Source organism: Pestalotiopsis fici, assembly GCF_000516985.1.
Source record: "Pestalotiopsis fici W106-1 unplaced genomic scaffold PFICI_Scf_1, whole genome shotgun sequence".
Taxonomy (NCBI): domain Eukaryota; kingdom Fungi; phylum Ascomycota; class Sordariomycetes; order Amphisphaeriales; family Sporocadaceae; genus Pestalotiopsis; species Pestalotiopsis fici.
In genome coordinates, this window is record NW_006917091.1 from 1,061,827 (window position 1) to 1,081,821 (window position 19,995).

General features: G+C 49.1%; 4 protein-coding genes across 4 annotated transcripts; 2 read left to right on the forward strand and 2 right to left on the reverse strand.

The window, feature by feature from the left end:
• Window positions 1-2,579: 2,579 nt before the first annotated feature.
• PFICI_00335 (uncharacterized protein) lies at window positions 2,580-3,272 on the forward strand (the record flags this gene model as incomplete). Its single annotated transcript, XM_007828916.1, has 1 exon — window positions 2,580-3,272. One exon carries the CDS (start codon window positions 2,580-2,582, stop codon window positions 3,270-3,272), a length of 693 nt encoding a protein of 230 aa, XP_007827107.1.
• Window positions 3,273-5,609: 2,337 nt separating this feature from the next.
• Window positions 5,610-6,417, reverse strand: PFICI_00336 (uncharacterized protein; the record flags this gene model as incomplete). The annotated part of the gene is made up of 4 exons (XM_007828917.1): window positions 5,610-5,906; window positions 5,991-6,068; window positions 6,136-6,206; window positions 6,309-6,417. The coding sequence occupies 4 exons, from the start codon at window positions 6,415-6,417 to the stop codon at window positions 5,610-5,612; spliced, it is 555 nt and encodes a 184-aa protein (XP_007827108.1).
• A 5,466-nt stretch (window positions 6,418-11,883) lies between these two features.
• PFICI_00337 (uncharacterized protein) lies at window positions 11,884-17,144 on the forward strand (the record flags this gene model as incomplete). Its single annotated transcript, XM_007828918.1, has 9 exons — window positions 11,884-11,989; window positions 12,057-14,162; window positions 14,220-14,278; window positions 14,342-14,383; window positions 14,484-14,609; window positions 14,674-14,962; window positions 15,019-15,419; window positions 16,088-16,360; window positions 16,419-17,144. The coding sequence occupies 9 exons, from the start codon at window positions 11,884-11,886 to the stop codon at window positions 17,142-17,144; spliced, it is 4,128 nt and encodes a 1,375-aa protein (XP_007827109.1).
• A 327-nt stretch (window positions 17,145-17,471) lies between these two features.
• PFICI_00338 (uncharacterized protein) lies at window positions 17,472-19,871 on the reverse strand (the record flags this gene model as incomplete). The annotated part of the gene is made up of 1 exon (XM_007828919.1): window positions 17,472-19,871. One exon carries the CDS (start codon window positions 19,869-19,871, stop codon window positions 17,472-17,474), a length of 2,400 nt encoding a protein of 799 aa, XP_007827110.1.
• Window positions 19,872-19,995: the final 124 nt, after the last annotated feature.

The following is a 19,995-nucleotide window of genomic DNA, read 5'->3' on the forward strand; positions in this document are numbered from 1 at the left end:
ACGTCACTTTTGGGGTGCGGTTGGTAAACGGCCGACATTTTATTCTACATGTTAAAATGTACGTTTGCGACTACTTGGCAAAGCTTGGGCTTTGTCTAAGGGGGTCTCACCCCACCTAAAGGTCACTGGGGAGTTGAAGGGGGAAAAAAAGTGATGACGTCACGGGCCGCAACCCCGACACTCTATACGTAGCCGATGCTATCAGTGGCTGCGCACACTCTAATCTGTATGTACATCAATCGCCAAGACGGGAACAGCAGCAGCAGCAGACCTTTAGACGGTCCATCCAAAGTCTTCTTCCTGGTTGGACCCCCGAGGTACCCCTATTTTTTTTTTTTTTTGCCGAATTTCATGTATGCGCGACAGGGTGGAGTAGGATTCTGACTGCTTGGCATCTAGGTAGGTATGTTTACCAGTCTTTATTATATTGTACTAGTCATGCCATCAATGGTGTCGTCTTATGTGGATAGCGTGCAGGTAGATATAGATAGATAGTGCAATCTGTTTTGGATTAAACATCGAACAGCTTTTAAACAGCCACAGCACATACCTTTCTATAGGTTTATAGGCCACAGTTTTTAAGCACATGGTTTTCTGCACATTCTATGAACCCTATATGGCTCAGGCTTTACACACTGATAACAGATATCAACCATCACATCCCCAAGGTTCACCGTGAGAAAGTCGGCCCACGGCAAATCATTTGCCATGTTCACTCTTGATATATTAGGCGAGTTGATTGTGTAAGCGCTTACACATGGTAGAGTAGAGGCCGTGGCGGCTCACTGCCTCGCATCCTCTCTCGAGTTTTACCTGCACCAATATGCAAGTTAGCTTTACCTTCTTAATGCCATGCACTGCGGTTGGAACAAAAGGAGAGGGGGGCGGATCCCTTGACACCGGTTACGATGTCTGAGCGTACATGCCTTTGTGATGGTACCGCATGGCCGAGACTCGGTCCCCCAAGTGCCGGCAGCAGAAGCCGCCCTCCTTATTACCTGCCATTGCCGTAGCATTTTGACAACGTACAAAATCATGCTTGCCGTTAGTGCAAAGACATAGATGAAGTGGGATTAAAAAAAAAAAAAAAAAAAAAAAAAGCAAATATTCCCGGCACTAACTGCCTGCCGCCGCCGTCTTCCATAATACTTGAGAAGAGCAAACCCCGAAGATGCCCAAGCCACCACCTTTGCGGCTGTCTTGGGCATCAAGACCTCTTTGTAAAAGAAAGCGTCGGCGACCCCACGACTTCAGCCAAGGACGTGTGTCTACACTATTGATTATCGGCTTCTGATCCTTCCAGCACTTGAGCCGCAACTTTAATCTTGAGCAGCAAAAAACTATAATTCTCAGACCAGCCCAAACTGGTTGACAATGTGGTTCGATTTTCATACGGAATGCGCGCGCCTGACAAACGCCACAAAAGAACAAACACACCCTTGTCTCGTCTTTGGTTGCATTCGCACACAGATATTCACATTTCTAAGAGTCGTGGTTCTTTTATGTAATTGTCATAAAATGCAAATGTGCATACTCCAGATATCTTCCGGAAATAGGGCTGTTATACACCGTACGCACCGCTGCCCCTTATAGCCGCAAGTAGACATGGGGAGCCCAGGCTCATGATCATCTTTTCCATGATGCGATGCAACTAGTCCCTTGTCGATAGATATCAACCTGGAGGCTCTTTATGTTGCAAAGCTCTAACATGTGATCCTAAAAGTCTTGCTGTGTAGGATAAAGTCCAAGCAAGGAGGAGAGAATTGAACAACAGCATCCGGGCCCATCTCCATTGGAGATTCGCTAACCGTATGTGCTCGTGCTAGGAGTTTGACTGTTGTGGGTCTGACAGGATACGAGGCCAACGGGGGCTTGAAGGGACCAGACGAATAGGATTCAACGGATGCATTAGCAATCCACCACACGCACATGAAAGAGACTCTCAAAGAAAGATGCAGCCCTACGAGATGCTTCCATCTCTTGAGTATTCCAGGTTCAAATGATCATATTTCAGTGCTAAAGGCGATGGATCCAGCGAATGAGCGGAAAAGATGGTCCCGTCCAATGATATTGAAGAATGTGTGGAGCTACATGACCAATCAATCGTCTTGGTTAAGCAGACTTGTCCCACTTATTCTGGATACTTCTAGGGTCTTCCGCCAAGGACTTGAGTAAGCTGCCGCGACTATTCCAGAAGTGTCCTGAATAATCGTGTCTGTTCTTAGAAACCAGTATACGCTTCTGTAATCTGCTGGAAACATCGCCATAACTCTGTAATCGTAAGACAATAGGCAACAATGGGTAATTTCTCAGTGTTTCTGGAAACCGGGGGAAGGCGCAAAGCAACCAAGTTTTGTGTATAAATGAAAGATCTCGGACCGTGTTTCAAGACTTCTCTTCATTCACCAGAACACACACAACAAAGCAAACAACAAACAACACACTCACAAAGCAACTCTCTACAATTCGCACAATCACATTTGCAGAAGATCTCTCAAGACTTCTACATTAAATCTTCAATTCCAACAATCATCACGCCTTTTTCAAACCTCACAAACTCAATTATACCAACACATACAATGGCTTCCTTCTTCCGCCCTCAGCACTACTACAACGTCCCCGAGCCCAACTTCCAGGGTCTCTTCCGCCTCATTGATGACTTTGACCGCTACAGCGGCCAGTCTAGCAATGGTCGGGGACGCAACGGTCTCGGCAGCTTCTTCACTCCCAAGTTCGACATGACCGAGACTGAGACGGCCTACGAGCTGCACGGCGAGCTGCCCGGCATCAACAAGGAGGACATCCACATGGAATTCACCGACCCCCAGACTCTCCAGATCAGGGGCAAGATTGAGCGCACCCGCACCGAGGGCAACCCACCCGCTGGCCTCCTCGAGGGTGGTGACAACAACAAGTCGGACAAGGCCATCACCGAGCACGCTGATGACCACTCCTCGCACCACGTCACTGTAGAGGACGCCCCCGAGGAGGACGGCGCTGCCACCGAGTCCAACAGCAGCACTCCCCAGGACACTCCCGCTACGACCGTGGCCGAGACGGCCAAGCCTTCAGCTCCAGCCAAGCAGCAAGAATCTTCCCCCAAGCACAAGTACTACCTGGTCGAGCGCAACGTGGGCTCCTTTTCGCGCTCCTTCAACTTCCCCAGCCGCATCGACAATGAGTCGGTCAAGGCTTCACTCGACAATGGCATCCTGACCGTCACGGTCCAAAAGGCCAAGAAGCACGAGTCTCGCCGCATTGCCATCAACTAAAGGGCGCGGGTGAGCTCCTCTATTCTCGACTCTTCTCTCTGTCTCTCTCATGTCTTGATATAAACACACTCTTCACGACCATCACCAACATCACTCTTCTCTCATACACACTCAACAAATCCACCACTATAGAATTGACTTGAGAGAGGGAGAGCACTTTCTGTACTACTTGTTTCTCTGCATTAGCGAAACCACTTGGGAGTTCTTTGCATGGCTTCTGGCGTCTCTACGACAATACCTGCATTTGTTTGTTTTGCATTTTTCTGTGACGGAAACGAATCTGGGCTATGGGTTTTACATCCTGTACTAGTTGTAATAAGATATAAAAAAAGATTTGACTGCGAATAAAAACAATTATCAAAATTCAAGATTACCTTTTCTGAATTTCACGTGAAACATTGCAAATGTCTTGGCTGAAAGAATGACAGGCAGTGATACTAATATCTGCTCGCTCTTATAGGCAAATTGCACAACTGGAGGAATATTCCGAACACTGGTACAATAAAGTTCTATGTAAAGGCTTACAGTGCTCGGTCCAGGAATACATATATATATACATACATTTCGGATTACCGTGAACCATGTCGTAGTTCCCAAGTCCAATCACATCGAGAAAGCAGAGAGGTTCTTATACCAGGTCTTCTCATGTCTGACCAGCCTCCGACGGTCAAGGGCACGATGGATATTAGATCTTTGGTTTCATAATGCGCCTGAACACCATACATGTTATATGGTCACACCATGCGGGCTCTCTCTTGCCCACCCCTCAAAAGGATGAGATTAGTTCTTGAGATCTGATGACATTGGAACAAGTTAGCTTTGTTCATCGACATTCCGTGTACATAAATGGTGAAACTGCAAACCTTAACTCTTCAGGAAAGACTCGTGGTTGCTGGCTCCTATGCAATATAGAAAGGCATAGAACAAAAACAAGCCCCGGTCCTTATAGAACCGTTTTGCCCTGGTATAGTTTGCCATGATTTAACCCCCACCAACTTCCCCATCAGCCATTTCCCCTCGCAATCTCTAAATTTTCTCAAAGAGCAGCAAACCTTTTCGATTGTACAACTTGATAGGCACAAGGTGTAAACACCCGGTCTCGCTGACCGTGGCAACATACATCTGGCGGCCAAAAGTGCAGCAAACATGGAACACAGCAAGACGGGGGCCGATTTGAAATGGCTACGAGATCCACGAGCAAGCAAGTCCATCCGATTTTGACTAGACTTTTCCAGTACACGTCAAGTTTTTGGATGACGCCAGGGTGTGTCTTTTGACCCGGGTCGTTGAAAAGGCGACTGTCCCATGCCCAGCTGGCGCATACTACTTGATACCCTTCTTTCATCTCATGTATTTTCCACAAGTCAACCTCATACGACTGGAGCACTGCAACAGCCAAACCACACAAAACCTTGCTTCAGTGCTCTAATCATCTCTTGGGGACTGGTTCAACTCCTGCGGACACACCGAGTCGCCTTGCGAGTGATTGGTTTGTCCAAGGGTGGGCTTTCTTCTTATTCTCAACTCTCAAGTATTTGTTTATTTTTGCGCACGATTCCTCGGTCCAGAATTTCATTCAACTCAATCTCATATAGATTCCATGTCGTATCTCCTGATTATTGGCAGTATTGTGTCATAGTTGCGTTCATTAGAATGGCTGCAATGGCAACCTCACTGGCATACGATTGAACGCTTGTCCTATATCATGAACTTTCGCCCGACTTGCACGGGATGCGCCATTTGCCAATGTAAAGGAGGACCCTTGACGAGAACTGCACGTGTTTGCTTGTGGGAGCGGTTGTCATACGATCAGGTTACACCTAAAGGATCAAGATCGGCACCCATCTTTGGAACGTATCCGAGCGACTGGTTGTTCAGCGCATTCCCGAAGGATCAGTTTCACAATCGTTAGCGAATCAAATGGAAGCAATGGACTTGATACAGCTCTATTATTCAAGGCGCAGACACCCGGAAAATACTACCGTTGGGGCTGTTCCACAGTATCTATCCCTCGTGGACGGAAAAGACGCCATGACAAGAGAAAAAAAGATATAAAACAAATGCCAAACACCATGCTGATCTCTACTACTTCGCGTATGCCAATTCATCGTCAAGTCGGGTATCGTCTCCTCGTGCATTAGGTGTACCTCATGTACTGCGTGGCTCTCTCGATCCTGCCAATAGTGGACCGCGCCCAGGAAAGGTGCAGGAAAACAAACGAGTCACCCGTGCAACAAAATGTTGCACACCTGAACATGGGACCCTCTGGGTCAACCATGGGGGTGGGGCTCTTCAGGCGTCGATTCTTCCATCATTTATGCAACAATGCGTCTCTGTTTACAGAGCCATGGCGAGAAGACCAGCGGCAACAGCAATGGCACCGTTCGGGAGGTGCTGAATACCGGTAGGCATGGCGCCGGCCTGGGAAGTCGAGGACGATGAGACGGAAGAGCTGGCAGCGGTAGCAGCAGTTCCGGTTCCGGAGGAGCTGGCGGCAGCGGTAGTAGTCGTACTGCTGCTGCCGGCGACCTTGGTTCCACACTCATCGGCGATGGTGGTGGTGCAGTTCTTCTGACCGCTGGCGCTGTCAGTGTTGGCCGCGATACAGTTGGCAAAGGCTGTCTCGCAAATGTACTAGATAATCACATTATGGGTCAGCGGGAATTCCGGGAATGATCGATGATCTTTGCCCAAGAAGGGAATGGACGCGGAACTTACGTAGGGCACAGAGTTCTGGTACTCGTTCATGTCGGGTTCCGTGCCGTCGGTGCAAACGCAGCTGAAGTCGAGAGTGGACTGTCATTAATGTTAGAAAAACCAGACATGTTGCGGAAAGAGTTCAAGGTTTGGCGCATTGACTTACAGGCTCGCAGCTGTTCTCGCTGGTAGAGCAAATCTCACCACAGACATTCTTCTCAGATGTACACCAAGAAGCTGGAAGGAAGATGTGGCGTTAGCATGTTCGTGCAATGGTCCATTTGCTTACAACGTCCAGGCAATATAGCACTCCGGACAGGGCAAGATTGGGATACATACCCTTGGTGGCAAGAGTGACAGAGTCGACATCGATCGAGAAGGTCGAGTTGCCAGCAGAGACAACAGTCAATGCCGACAGGGCAGCTACGGCAACCTTGGTGACGAACATGTTGACGAGGAAATGTGATATTGGAATTATGGTAGAGAGATGGCGTGTGAATACAATTGTCGCAAGAAAATAATGCTTCTGCTGCTGAAAGTGACACGCGGACTAGTATTCGCGACACTCGATTAGCTTCTGGGATCTCAAATGAAGAACAAAAAAAAAAAGTTGATGCTCGTTTGTGTAAATGTTGGAGAGACCGATTATTGGAAGAGAAGAGCGAGCGACTGCAAAACACAGAGACCAAGCTTGATTGCTTCCTCCAAGCCCGATGCGGTTCGATGCACAACGAGGAAAGTGTCAATTCTGTTGGCGATTGTGCTCTCACTTACCTGGGAAAAAAAAAACTCGAGAAAATTGAAGCCTCTGGCTCTTCTACTTTTTCTCTTCTGCTACTGTGCTGAACGTGCGACTGGAAACGACGAGAGGAAGAGGGAGGGAGGGAAGAGTCACGAATTTGAAGCATGGGCAAGTGCGAGGTTAAACATTCTGCGAGAGAAAGAAACGACGTCCGTTCCCCCCATGAATGTACTCACTACTTTGGCATCCGCCCACGATACTGTCCACAAACCCGGTGGGCCACTGACACCTGAAGGTACCTACATACATAGTACATGCATGCATTTACTTTGACCTGCCTCCGCTATTCAATCCATATTCAAGGTACCAGCGAATTGACCTACTTATCTAGCCGAAATCCCATCCATGTCCAAGTTACATGGGGATGGGATGGGGAAGAAGCGCGAACGAAAGCAGCAGGCGCGCGCGCGCCGTTCAACAACAACTGCCAGGCTCAACTTCTTTCTCTTGCTCCCTCTCACGATCTCTCTCGCCGCTGCTCCAAAAGCCAGGATGCGACGCACCTCTGTGCATTCCCGCTCTACCCAACCCTGCTAGCCTCTTGCTAGACCTGCTAGACCCTGTGAGACCCCTGCTAGCATATCAGGCAAAGTACCTAAGGTTTGGCTGTCTCCAACCTCCCCCTCGTGCTGAGGAGCGGTATGTATCAATTGTCTGACTCTCCCACCAGAGTTAACTTCAAATGGCACGCACGTCTAGTGGCTGGCTGGTGGCCCAGTTCAACGAGAAACACGCCCAGCAGCGCCCAGCAGTGCCCAGCAAAGGCCAGTGCTGGGTGTCGTCGGCAGAGCTGCAATTGGCCAATCATGTTGATCTCTGGATCTTCTCTGGAGTTGTTGCAATTGCTAGAAATTCACTAGTCTCGCTCTAGCTCCATTGGAAGCTCGATAATTGTGGCGTCCTTCTCGATAAGACACCTGGGCACCCACCAATAGCGAGCAAGTCCCGCTCCATTCTCACCAGGAACAGGCCGGTGCCTCAGCAGTCCACGCGGCTTCGTCAACTCTTTTCTGGCGCGGTCCCAGTTCTTCAGGTAGCTTGGCTTGCAAAAGCTTGGGGTGCTGGAGCTTCAATGCTTTCTTTTTCTCTTTAGGAAAAATTGCTGACACTTGACCGTCCCGAACCAACGGCCAATGCGCACTACTATCAACTACTTAACAAATCAACGACATCATTCACCAGCAACGGCGTCCTCGCTCGACAGGCATACGCTTGCTAGAGGTGCCTTTGAAGCTAAGCCCATATACCCGAATGTGCCATCACACCCAAAGAGGTCGAGGGAGCGTTCGTAACTGCGGAGACGAGATGCACAACACCAGCAGTACTCTGTACATAGTAAGCTGGGGTCCATCCCACAGTTCACATGACGAACGCACGGCGGCGAATACGATGCGCGGTCCATCGTACAGCATGGGCAGCCAGCTCCAGACACCTAGCGCTCGCCCGGTGGTCGGTCATGGAGGGTGTACTACGAGTTACACATGCCGAGTATCCCGTCTGCGAGTTCTTTGGGCTTGTGCTACTGCTCGCTTTTTGTTGTCGCTCGCTCGCTTGTTATTAGTTCTGCTCCTAACAGCACAAGCATTATTTCTCTCATCTTCCACCGTCCAAATACCGGCCAGGGTTGCGCGAGGGAAAAAAAAAAAAAGACTATCAGTGCGACAGACCAGCATTCGATCCCATGCTATGATCCATATATCCTGGTCATTGTGCGAAATTGAGTCAACTAAAGTCAAGTCTGTTGCCCCGAGGGCCGCAACGGCGCTACCTGGTTACCTTACTAAGTTACAGTACCACCTCTACCTGAGAACATCTCAAAAATTTGACCGTGTCAATCTCGGTGCAATGATCCTCTTTCGCCTGCCACTGGAACCTCACTAGCCACAGCTAGCTACCACACCAGACGTGGAGGGCTCCAATCCCGTAGATCCGGCTTTAATGACCGAAAAGCTTGGCACTGCCTGATCTCACCTTATTAAGTTGGTGCGACCTCATCTCGTCACTCTCTTACATACATGAAACGGCAGCAGATTGTGCCAAATATCATTATTGTATCGCCAGCCCATGTGCTCGCTCTCTCCAAGCAGTCTCCCATTTTCTGGATAAGGTGATTCGCGCTGGGACAAGCGGATTGTCGAGCTCATGGCTCGAGTGGGCGCGTAGGTTGACCGCTCGACCTACCGTACCACGTACGTTGGAGCGCGCATCTTGCCTACCTCGGATCAACGATGATCGGTCGGTTCTGTCCGACGAGCCATCCGCTTTCAGATAACCCGTCTGGCATCTGCCCACAATTGGAGAAAGTTTTTGACAGAAAGTGGAACAGTCGTCGCAATAAAGATGGATTCTCAGGTCGCCAGGGGTCCAGGACGAAAGACTCCAACCAACTGCTCGCGCTAACCTTGTCGTCGCGTCCAAAACAATGCCAACCATCTTGTACTGGTTCGTATGCACCGCCAAAAAAGAAACTCCTCTTGGCAGCAATTTCCGCTCCATCACTTTCGCCAACCGGTTCCGCCCCGACCACGTTTGCCCAACCGCTTACGAACCAAACTGAAGACATCACGAGCTCATAGACTTTGAAAATTTTGCCGCTTACCGGTGGTGATATTGTCTCCATCAATTGACAGCAAGCCAATCATGTAGTACTCCCGTCTCAGATTACGTACCACTTCCATCGGCCCAAGATCCCAACTGTGCGGGCCAGCTCAGTATGACAGTTGATTGCCACCAGTGGTAACAATTTGAGATGCTGCGAGACAGTATTGTATGCATGCACTCAACTATACCATTCATCTGTATGCATACTCCTTTTCGGCAACCTCTGGCAGTGCGGCCAATCACAAGGGTATCATCGTTGTATCTCTCCTTAAATCGCAACATCATTGAATGAGATATGATACCCATGCGCTCTGCTGTAAGCCGCTGACATAACAGAAGTTTTTGAGGCAACGCAAGCTTATGGACTAGGTTTTCCTCGTGAGAGTGCTAGTTGGCCAAGCTCTGGGCATTTCTTGAACAAAGTGCATGTGTTTGCCCCAGTCTTTTCGGTGGCATATAACAATAATTCATTAGTGCCCGACTTACAAAGAAGTCTTAAGAATCAGGCTCGTGGAGATCACAATTAATTTCAGGTCGATGGAAGCAAGGACTGCGGAACACGGCAGTGGGCCAGCAACTTGTGTGCACCGGCGGATCAGCCTTATTGTATCGTGTCCAACCCCAGAATCTGATATCGCAACAAAGGCCGGACCATTAGCTCAGTGGTAGAGCATCTGATTCCAGTTCATCGGGACATCCAGAAGGTCGTCCGTTCAAGTCGGGCATGGTTCAATTCCATCCGGTCTCAGCGCATCTATTTTTGTCCGTTCAATTATCTTTTGCCACTCGACCCAGAGGATTCGCGATAGCTTCTCCCCGGCACATAGATCGGCGCCGGGTCGGGTATATACTAAATACCGCGCACCGGCCTTAGTAGCATGTGGACCTCGGACCGAACGGACATCGACTATCGAGGCGCGATAATGTGCACACCCATAACTAGGAGCGACTGACGATCGATCTGACTCATTGGTTTATTTTCTCACTTATCCATTCCTTCAATGTGGTCGGTTGGGATGGCTCGATGCAGACATGGACTCTAGACTGCTGCCCTGCCCTGCTTGCTATCGGCCTTGTTACCGACGATGTGAAGCTGCTCACAATTGTTTGGGACATCATCCTACCACCTTTTCCCAATCCATTTAGGCCGCATACAAGAATGACTGTCTCTCACAAAAAGCTGCCGTTGGACTCGATTGAGCAGACTACCGCGTGTGTAGGCTCTCTGTGTCGAGGAACAAATATCGGCAGGCACCATTACCACAACTTGATCTTCTGGCAGGGCAGTGCATATGTTTTGATTGAACTTGGCACAAAAGTCCTCTGTCCCGGCTAGCTGCTCGGAGCGCTGGCGTATGAGTGATCAGAACGGTAGCAGCAACAGCCTGTACTCAACGGATGTCTCACTTGGACTGCTCGACGGCATGAGAATTTGTTGCAATGTTAGTCATTTCCTCCGCAACGCGGACAGCTATGACATATGAAAAGTTATCGCGCTTTTGCCAAGAGAGCTCGAAGAACCCGGCGGACATTGCAACTCGACGGGTTCAGATAACCGGAATCGAATTTCAAGCAGGTGAGCATCGTTCGATTTTGGTCCTGCGCACCTTTCAGTCCTTGTCTACCCAGCTTCCTATGTTGCAGTGTCGATGAAACAATGTCAAGGAAATGAGGCAGTGTCTTGCGCAAAGAGCAAATGGCCTGCATCATTGTCATCAAGTCAAATCTTGCGTGGATGGGTTATGTAGCCCATCGCGGAGACACTCCTTATCTACTGATGCAACAAGGTGTTTGATTACCGGTAGAGTATGGTAGCAGGGTGGAATTTGAGGAAATATAGGAGAAAACGGCAGGTCAGGGATAGTGAATAAGAAGTATTTGCTTTGCCGAGAACCGGAGTGCGACTGGCGCTCAATCGACTTGCTGGTTGGTGTCACTCAGAGCGGGCAGATAGATGTCTGCTCTAATGGGCCAACCTTTGTGATGGGTTGTTTGTTGTGACATTTCTATATCTTTGCCGATGGCTCACAGCGAAAACAGGTGCTTTGGGCATGAAGGCAGTATGTCGCAAATGATTTGTTTTGGTTTGCGCGTAGTCAATCTGCTTGTTAGTATTAATAGTTTCTGCAGGTAAGCGGCTTCATATTCGTCTCCACATGCTGCACTAACCCGACGGGCTCATCCGCAGCCAGACTTTGATCGTTATCATTATCGTCTTCTGATTCTTTTTTTTGGTCCATCGAGAAAAGTATTTATTTCTCGGCTTATCAGAGTAACGTCAGCGATTAAATTACTTTAAGAGTTCAGTCATCCCAACAGATTTTCTGTCCACGTCTTTTGCAGAACTTGAAAGCGATTTCCCACATTTCTGTATTGAAGTTTGCGCCTCTTCGTGCCAGGCCGGCGGAAATGATAAGGATCTGGTCGCATGCATAGGTACAGCACCTGGTGAACGTCAAGAGCAATCCGATCATTGTTTCGAGCCCTACACGCTCGAACGCTCTCATTACCATGAAATTTGGAAGAAATTTTGCTTGGCATCAGGTACCCAAGTGGGCGGGCTTCTACGTCAATTATGACGAATGGAAAGTTCTTGCCAAAGCAGAGAAATTCGCAGGTAGGTCTTCTCTCAAACAACATGAGGATACTATCAAGCTCTCCCCTTACTTACAACACAAATGTAGGGCTCAGGAGAGCGATAACATGCGATACTCGGATGATTGAGACCTTTCTCCAGGACAAGTTTCAAGCCGTAGTGCAGCAATTGTCCATCCTGGAAGATGAATACAACCTCACACTAGATTCATGGGACACCGTGGCTCTTCAATCCATACCAACATATGAGAAGAATGATATAACAGCTTCTCTAACAGAGGTTGCCTCGTTGGTCATACTTTTGAGTCGCTACGTCAGTGCAACACAAGTGGCTGCAGAACGAATTAGCAGCAAAACAGCAGAAACACTCGATGAGGTAGACCATCTGAGAACCATCTTGCAAAAGGCAACTGCTCAATGGGTGCAGAATCTACAGAGAATCAATAGTTTACTGCGGATTCTCCATTTGAAGAAACCCTCTGATGAACGCGATACCTCCTCCTTACTGTTGGCGAACCTCCAGGCCGGTCAAAACCCACAGGTCTTGGAGAAAGCAGCAAGGGCATTGCAGCAAGACTCCCCCGAACAATTGAAGGAGTTCTTGCAAGATGAATCAATCAAAGAAAGCAATTCTAGCAATCAGAAAATCATTCTTATCCTAACAAAAATCGGCATTCTCTGCTCAGCTTCAAAATGCCTCCCACTTCTAGTATCCCACTTGAGCATTGACCATGGTCTTGGTAACTACGGCTCCCAGAATCCGATACACCTTCAGATACTTCAAGCTGCATGGCTGAAAGATGCAGACCTCGCGCATCAGGGTGTTCGATTGATTCTTGAGACTCTGCCACCACTCCATTGGCCAGACTTGTTACTATGCCCAGACTCACTGGGTCGTGTTGCACTGCATTATGCAGCTTGTTATGGTCTGACTGCTACCTGCAACGAGATACTCGAGCATGTATCCTCACTCGACGTCCCAGAAGCAACGGATAGTCCCCCAGTATTTCTCTTGAGTGATAATCTGGGAGAAACACCACTTTCAATGGCCATTACACAAGGACACGATCAAGTTGTCAAATGCTTCCTAAATTGGACACATCAATCTGGTGGACAGGTGTCACCACCGGGTGCAAACAAGCTCGAGGGAGTATTCTATGATATGATTTTACTCGCTATACGCTCCCAGCGTCCTCACATCACCGAATTCCTCATGGACCACAATCCCCAACTTCTTACAACATGCTCAACGATATCAGAGCTGCTATGCTTGGCGTCCCAATTTGGCCAAGCATCCATCGTTGGACGGCTCTTGGCCCATTCCAATAACATCAACATTGGACAGCGACTACGAGGCAGAACACCACTAATGATAGCCTCAATCTATGAGCATGGAGATGTGGTAGAGCTCTTGATACAGCACCCAAGCTGTGACATCTCTGTTCGCGATCACGATGGCTGGACAGCCGTAGCCCATGCTGCTTTCAAAGGTCCGCCCGCATTGGTAGACGTGCTCCAAAGTCAAAGTGCAGGCTTGAGTGCCCATTTGGGACCAACGAACCATCAAGAAAGCATCAAACTACCCGCACACAGCCCAAAAAGACAGAATCAAGCCTCCAAGAATGTGGCGCTTGGTCGGCATCAGCAAGATTGCAGTCATATTTTCGTCAACCTTGGTCACTTCGACATGGAAAAGGAGTCGATGGTTCTGCAGATCGAGCCCTTTCGCCGACTTATCTCCCCCATGCAAATCCCCGAAAGCAGTCTGACCCTCGAGATATCCGCCATTGACAGCAGCACCGCCGAGAAATATCATTTCCCATTTCCGATTTTCCAAGATCTTTCAAATGACCCCATGCATTTCATGGCGAAGGATCCCAACGCCGTGAAATTTATGTTTAGAGTCTACTGTTCCGTGGTGGGACACAACACCCACGAGCAAAGGGGTCAACTCATTGGTTCAGCGTCAGTGTCCCTTGGCGATGCTCGCAAGGCATTAGGGCCATCTCTGGAAAGTCTGGAGAGGGACCATACCGTTTCTTTGATCTCACCAGACGCTTTCGGCAATGAATACATTGGGACATTGACCTTTACGTTTGTGATAGCAGAAGCATTCGTATTCAAAGGCTCACCCCCAAAACCTACAGAGATGATACTTAAACAGGACGACTCGCCACTCGTTGCAGGCCATCGCGGTAAGTTACAAACTTGGCATGCCATGTTTGATTCCGTAGTGAGCTAATGGAAACCAGGTCTGGGCCAGAACTCTTCGAACCAGGCTCGTCTGCAGTTGGGAGAAAACACCATGGATGTGTGTGACTCCTTTCCTTGAAGTAGCCCTATGCTTTCCAGACTGCCCGCTGACCATCAACAGTCGTTTTTTGCAGCTCTAAATGCAGGAGCAGATATTCTCGAGGTAACAGCTTTTTGTCCCATGCCACACTAATATCCTTTCTGATGATCTTTTTATTTTAGTTTGGTATGTTGTCGTGTTTCTACAAACACTGCTTGTGCAGCCCAGTGGTTTCTTACAAAAAGTAGATGTGCAAGTAACAAGAGACTTGATCCCGGTGATTTATCATGACTTTCTAGTTAGCGAGACTGGAACAGATGCTCCAATGCACAATATCACCTATGAACAGGTAGGCTGACTTCAGCGAGTCATATCTCGAGCTTCGAGACTTTGGGCTGACCCTGTATTTCTAGTTGATGGTAGCAAGTACAATGCAAGACAGTACGGCCAGGCCTCCAGGAACAGCATCCTCATTGCTACAGAGAGCCGAAGTCAATGCAATGCAAAGACCTCGTGCATATTCCGCGGGCAAGGCGCGCCCAGATAATATTGACATAGTAGCGAGACTGATGTCCACTTTCAACTTTCAGAACTTTGGCTTCAAGGGGAATATAGGCGGTGAATGCATTCATGGGCCGTTTATGAAACTTGAGCAACTACTTGTGGAGATGGATTCATCAATTTGTTTTAATATTGAACTCAGTAAGTCAAACTGTAAAGAGGTTAGGCGACCATGAAAATCTGATAGTATATCACAGAATATCCAATGCTTTTCGAGGCTCGAGACTTTGACATGGACACACTGGCCATGGAGCTGAATCTTTACCTCGACACGATACTTGATATTGTTTTCAAGCATGGCAAGAATAGGCCAATCTTCTTCTCCTCTTTTAGTCCGGAGCTCTGCTTTGTGTTGTCAACCAAACAGAAGCTATACCCAATCTTGTTTCTTACCGAATCAGGGTACATCCCAACGCGAGATATACGAGCGATATCATTTCAAGAGGCTGTGCGATTCGCCAAAAAGTGGAATCTAGAGGGTGTCGCGATACGCTCGCAGCCCTTTCTAGCGGCTCCGGAGCTGATTGGTTTGGTAAAGAGCTCGGGTTTGATCTGCGCTTCCTGGGGGGATCTCAACGATGAGCCAGACTGTGCAAAGGTAACAACATTTTCTGATTCAAATAAAAGCCATCTCAGAGTAACGAGAGAAGGAGATTTAAAAACGCAACTAACTCTGCCGTATAGGTTCAAGCCGATTCCCATTTGGATGTAATCATCACGAACAAGGTTGGAGAGATTGTCTTGGCCCTGGAACGTCCGAGGAAATGAGCTATTTCCATTGCTATTCATAGCAATAACCATAAGAATTGACTTATATTCAGATGGAACTGAAAGTAGTCAAGACTCGGTCCAAGGTTTTTCCTCTTGTATAACTTCCATGAAACAAACCAGTTATGCCTTCACACCAGACGCTTCATAATTATGCTAATGCAACAATTCTTATCGCCCTTGATGCATTAAAGGCGCAAACGATCGATTTATTCCGTGACTTGACTAGGAGCGGTCTTGGCGCTCTGCCCCTGGGCAAATCATCGTGTTATCGCGTGGGTCCTGATGCCTGATGGGGCCGGCAGTTGTTGTACCTCGGTGCCATGCTTGTAAATTGGGTGCTATCGCCTCTTTCCGCAAGAGAGAGAGTGTGTTTGCATCATCATCCTCACACGTTCTGCCTCTGCCAACGTGTCGAGTTCTACAATCCCAGAAGAGTTGAGTCTCCCCACTGAGAAACTTGGGCAGCTTCGCACCCTTTCCTTACACAAGCTCCAGTCTGGCTCAGTCTCGGAACAAAGTAACCTGCTTCAAGCATGTATAGAAGACGGCTTCTTCTACTTGGACTTTACTCAGTCTAGCCACTCTAAAGTCTTGGACGAGGTGGAATCTGTTTTCAACTTGTCCAAAGACCTCTTCGACTATCCCCTCGACATCAAGACCCTGTTTGATGTTGACCGGATCTCGGACCTAAAGGTCAACGGTTACAAGCCCAAAGGCCGAAACATTGTAAACAAGAGCGGAAAAAGTGATGGGTTCGAGAGCTGGGTAGTAAGTTTTGATGACAAAGTGTATTTAACCAAATCACAATGCTCATTGATTCCCTCAGCTCCCACGCAACGGGCTTCTACAACTTTCAGAAGACCCGTTCCCATACCCTCCGGTTATCGCAAAGAGTATTGGGCATCTTCGTAGTCTGATCAAAGGTATCAACTCTGCCGCACATGTGATCCTGAGCTCCTTATCAAGCTCTCTCTCACTACCCGAGGGCCAGCGGCTCGAAGATTTCCAGGGCCTGTCGCGCCCTTCTCCGGATATCCTGCGCCTGCTCAGGTACCACGCCGACCCGGACGCCAGCTGCGTACCGCAGACACCGCACACGGATCTCGGCAGCTTGACTTTTGTCTTTTCCACCACGCCCGGCCTGCAGGTCCTGCCGGCGGGCGTCGCGAATCGCGACGGCGACGACGATGCCACGGGACCGTCGCCGTGGCGGTACGTGGCGCCGCGCCCCGGCCACGCCGTCGTCAATATCGGCGACTGCCTGTCCATCATGACCAATGGCCTGCTCAAGACGGCCCTGCACCGGGTTGGCCCCGTCCACGGGCATCCCATGCCCGAGCGCTACAGCCTGGCGTATCTCATGCGGCCCGAGGACGACACGGTGCTGCGGGTCTTGGATAGTCCGCACATTCCGCGGCCTGAGACCAGTCGCGCAGATGACGAGGTCACGAGCGGTGAGTGGATCAGGAGGAAGTTCAAGGCTCTCAGGGGCCAGCAGAATGGTGGAAATATTGATCGGGTCCTGACGGGAGGCAGGGGAGTGCTGATCTGAAGAAAAAGGCTCCCTTGTGTCAAACAACTAATCCCTTACCTCCATTCAATGCTCTGGTGCGTCTTTAATGTCATGCAAGGCTCTGCCTATATGCGTATGCGTATCGTTGTCAGGATACAATCGTTTGTATATTTCCGGTGCTATGCCCTAAGCACAATACTAGATGGTCCAGGCCACAATCTCTAGTACATGATCTCGGGCCAAGCTTTGATTTCATACAAGGTGCTCATACAGTGACATGCCATCGACTCTATTGTGGAGCCGGCTTGGCTGGAATCAGCTTGGGTAATACTAAGATATAATAGTAACGACAAGCAAGGCACCATCTCATTGTTTCCCATGCCTCGGAAGCTTTCGACTCGCGGCCTGACTAGACACAACTTCTATAGCAGAACCATGTGCAGCGAGGCCTATTCTCACCAATGCGTCTTGCTCTTTGCGGAAGAATCTTTCATTGACGGTCTCGTCCGTTGTGTTATTTCCCAGTAGCAACGCGTCGTTCAACTCGTCACCAAAGAGCTGTGAGACTGTGTGCCAGATGTTTGAAATGCGGGAGTGGCGGATTCGTGTTGCATACAGTGTCGCAATCAACCAGACCGTCGCTAGATGAACGCCCAGCATTGTCACGACAGATGTGAAACCAGAACAAGTTCTGGTGTTGCAGTAACCGGGTACACGAACCGTAATCGCAGATGCCACATGAGCCTCCTCGGTGACATTGAGAGTATTGAGTAAAACGTCGTACAGAGTAGTTCCCATGGCACCATAGAGATTGCTGAGGGCTTTGGCTGGCCGTCCTGTAAGCTGTAATGTATCCTCGACAATATGTAGGAGCTCCGGATGCATTGCAGCGTCACCATAGATTTGGCAATATATGCAAGTCACGTAGGTTGTGTTCTTGACACTTTCGTCAGAAAGCTGCATGTTGACTATCGTGGATAGCAGTTTCGAGGGCTTGGATTCCTGAGAATGATTGGCGTGAAACCAATCATCTGCGCCGTCGAGTATTTGCATGTCGAGCAGCCCACGTTCCATTGGGCTTTTTGGGCTGTCTGTATCAAACATCTGGAGAACCAAGGAGCTGTCGTGCTCGTGTTGAAGTGGGTTCCAGGATAGCGTTGGCTCCGTGGGAGGTCCCTTTGCTGACATGTCGACAAAGCGCATGTCGACGTCAAAGCTTGCAAGGCACATGGACACTTCCAGAGCATGACCGCTTTTGGACCGAGTGGTCCCCCACTCATTTCGTGTTTGGTTGACAGTGACATTATACGTCAAGGACAAGTCGTACAAGTCCTGTTCTGTCATGTTCGTGGCGAAAAGCAGATAGAGCCAAGAGTTCTTATTCCAAGGTAGATTTGTACCATGTGGCCAGGTGGTGGTGTCTCCAACAAAGCACAGGGCACTTGCTTGACTCTCATCTGCAGCTCCAATACTACAGTCGAACGCAGTCGATTCGCATCCAGCAGCAGAGCAAAATGATGCTGCATCTGTTCCAGGGAAGGTTCTGTTCAAGACCTTTCCATAATTCAAAGTTCCCTTGAGGCTACCCATCGGTGGGACCATATCCGCGGTCACGTTCTCAAAGGTTGCGTCGATGTCCGCAGGGACGCAGCCAATGCGGGAGCTCGAGACCAGAGCATTTCCGCGGTAATGGCGGACTAGGTTGCGGGCATTCATGTCTGGAATTGGGATATAGCCACGCTGCACTACATCTGTGTTGCTGAATCCACTCAGTTCCGGGGTGCTGTTCCTCTCAGACCTCTCTTCTCCGAAGACTCCGTATCTAGGCTCGATGTTCAGTAACGCGGCGTTTCGACGCGGGATAACCCAAATAGAATCGCCGCTTGGGTTGTATTGAAGAATTGAAATGTTTGCAACCTTATCGTCGCCCACAATGGCGAAATCTCTCACGTCCGACAGCAGCACTGTCGAAGAAAATTGCAAAACAAGTGTCAAACCGCCTAGTAAGCAGATCAACCAAAACTCGAGGCAAGCCAGTACAGATAAAGTGTGCGAGCCAATAAGTATTTGAATCAGTTTTCGTGGACCATTGTTAATAGCCCTAAGAACTGATGTGTGCGCAACTTGGGACTTCCTGGTTATGGCACGGCCATTCTCCAAGACCAGCGCCGCCGTCATGGACGTGCAGATGCCTGATTGCATGGAGACGGCGACCCGAAGAGCTAGAGCGCAGATGGTGACGGTGCGCGTCATCCAGTCCTCCAAGGCGATCTTGCGCCAGAGCCAAGCAGCACCGGCAGCTTCGGGCTCTGTTCCATGCCCGAACCAAAGAAACGTGAGGAAAGCAACAGCGGCGAGGATGAAGATGGAGCCACCAGCAATGCCTGCGCAGCCATAGATGCCAACAGAGTCTTTTAGAGGCAGAGGCGAATCCTTGTAGTCGATTCCCAAGAGTGGTGTGTCATTAGGTTTGGTCGTCTGCATTGGTTGTCGATCCATTGAGCTCTCACACGAAGTCCGATCTGAACTCGGCTCTGAGCATTCATCTGTAGCTGGTAAGCCTCGCCTCCTTGCCTGTGCCCCAACCGAATTTCGGTATGCCGAGCTTTGCATCATCACTATTTGTGTATCCTCTTGTAGATTTGTTGCTGTAGCTGATGACACAAACTGGAAGTCTTCTCCCTCGTCTCCTTCCGGTAGACTAATGGTCTCAGCGTTGGGATGCCCTCGAACATTGTCGAAAAGCGGATATTGATTTGGTCCCATATCGGCAGCTCTGTGAGCGAGATAGTCGAACTGTGATTGTACCTGCACTGAGAAAACCCAAGGAGATGACTGTGAAGATCAAACAAAAGATCTCGGTGCTGGCAGTGGTCTCTTGACACACATT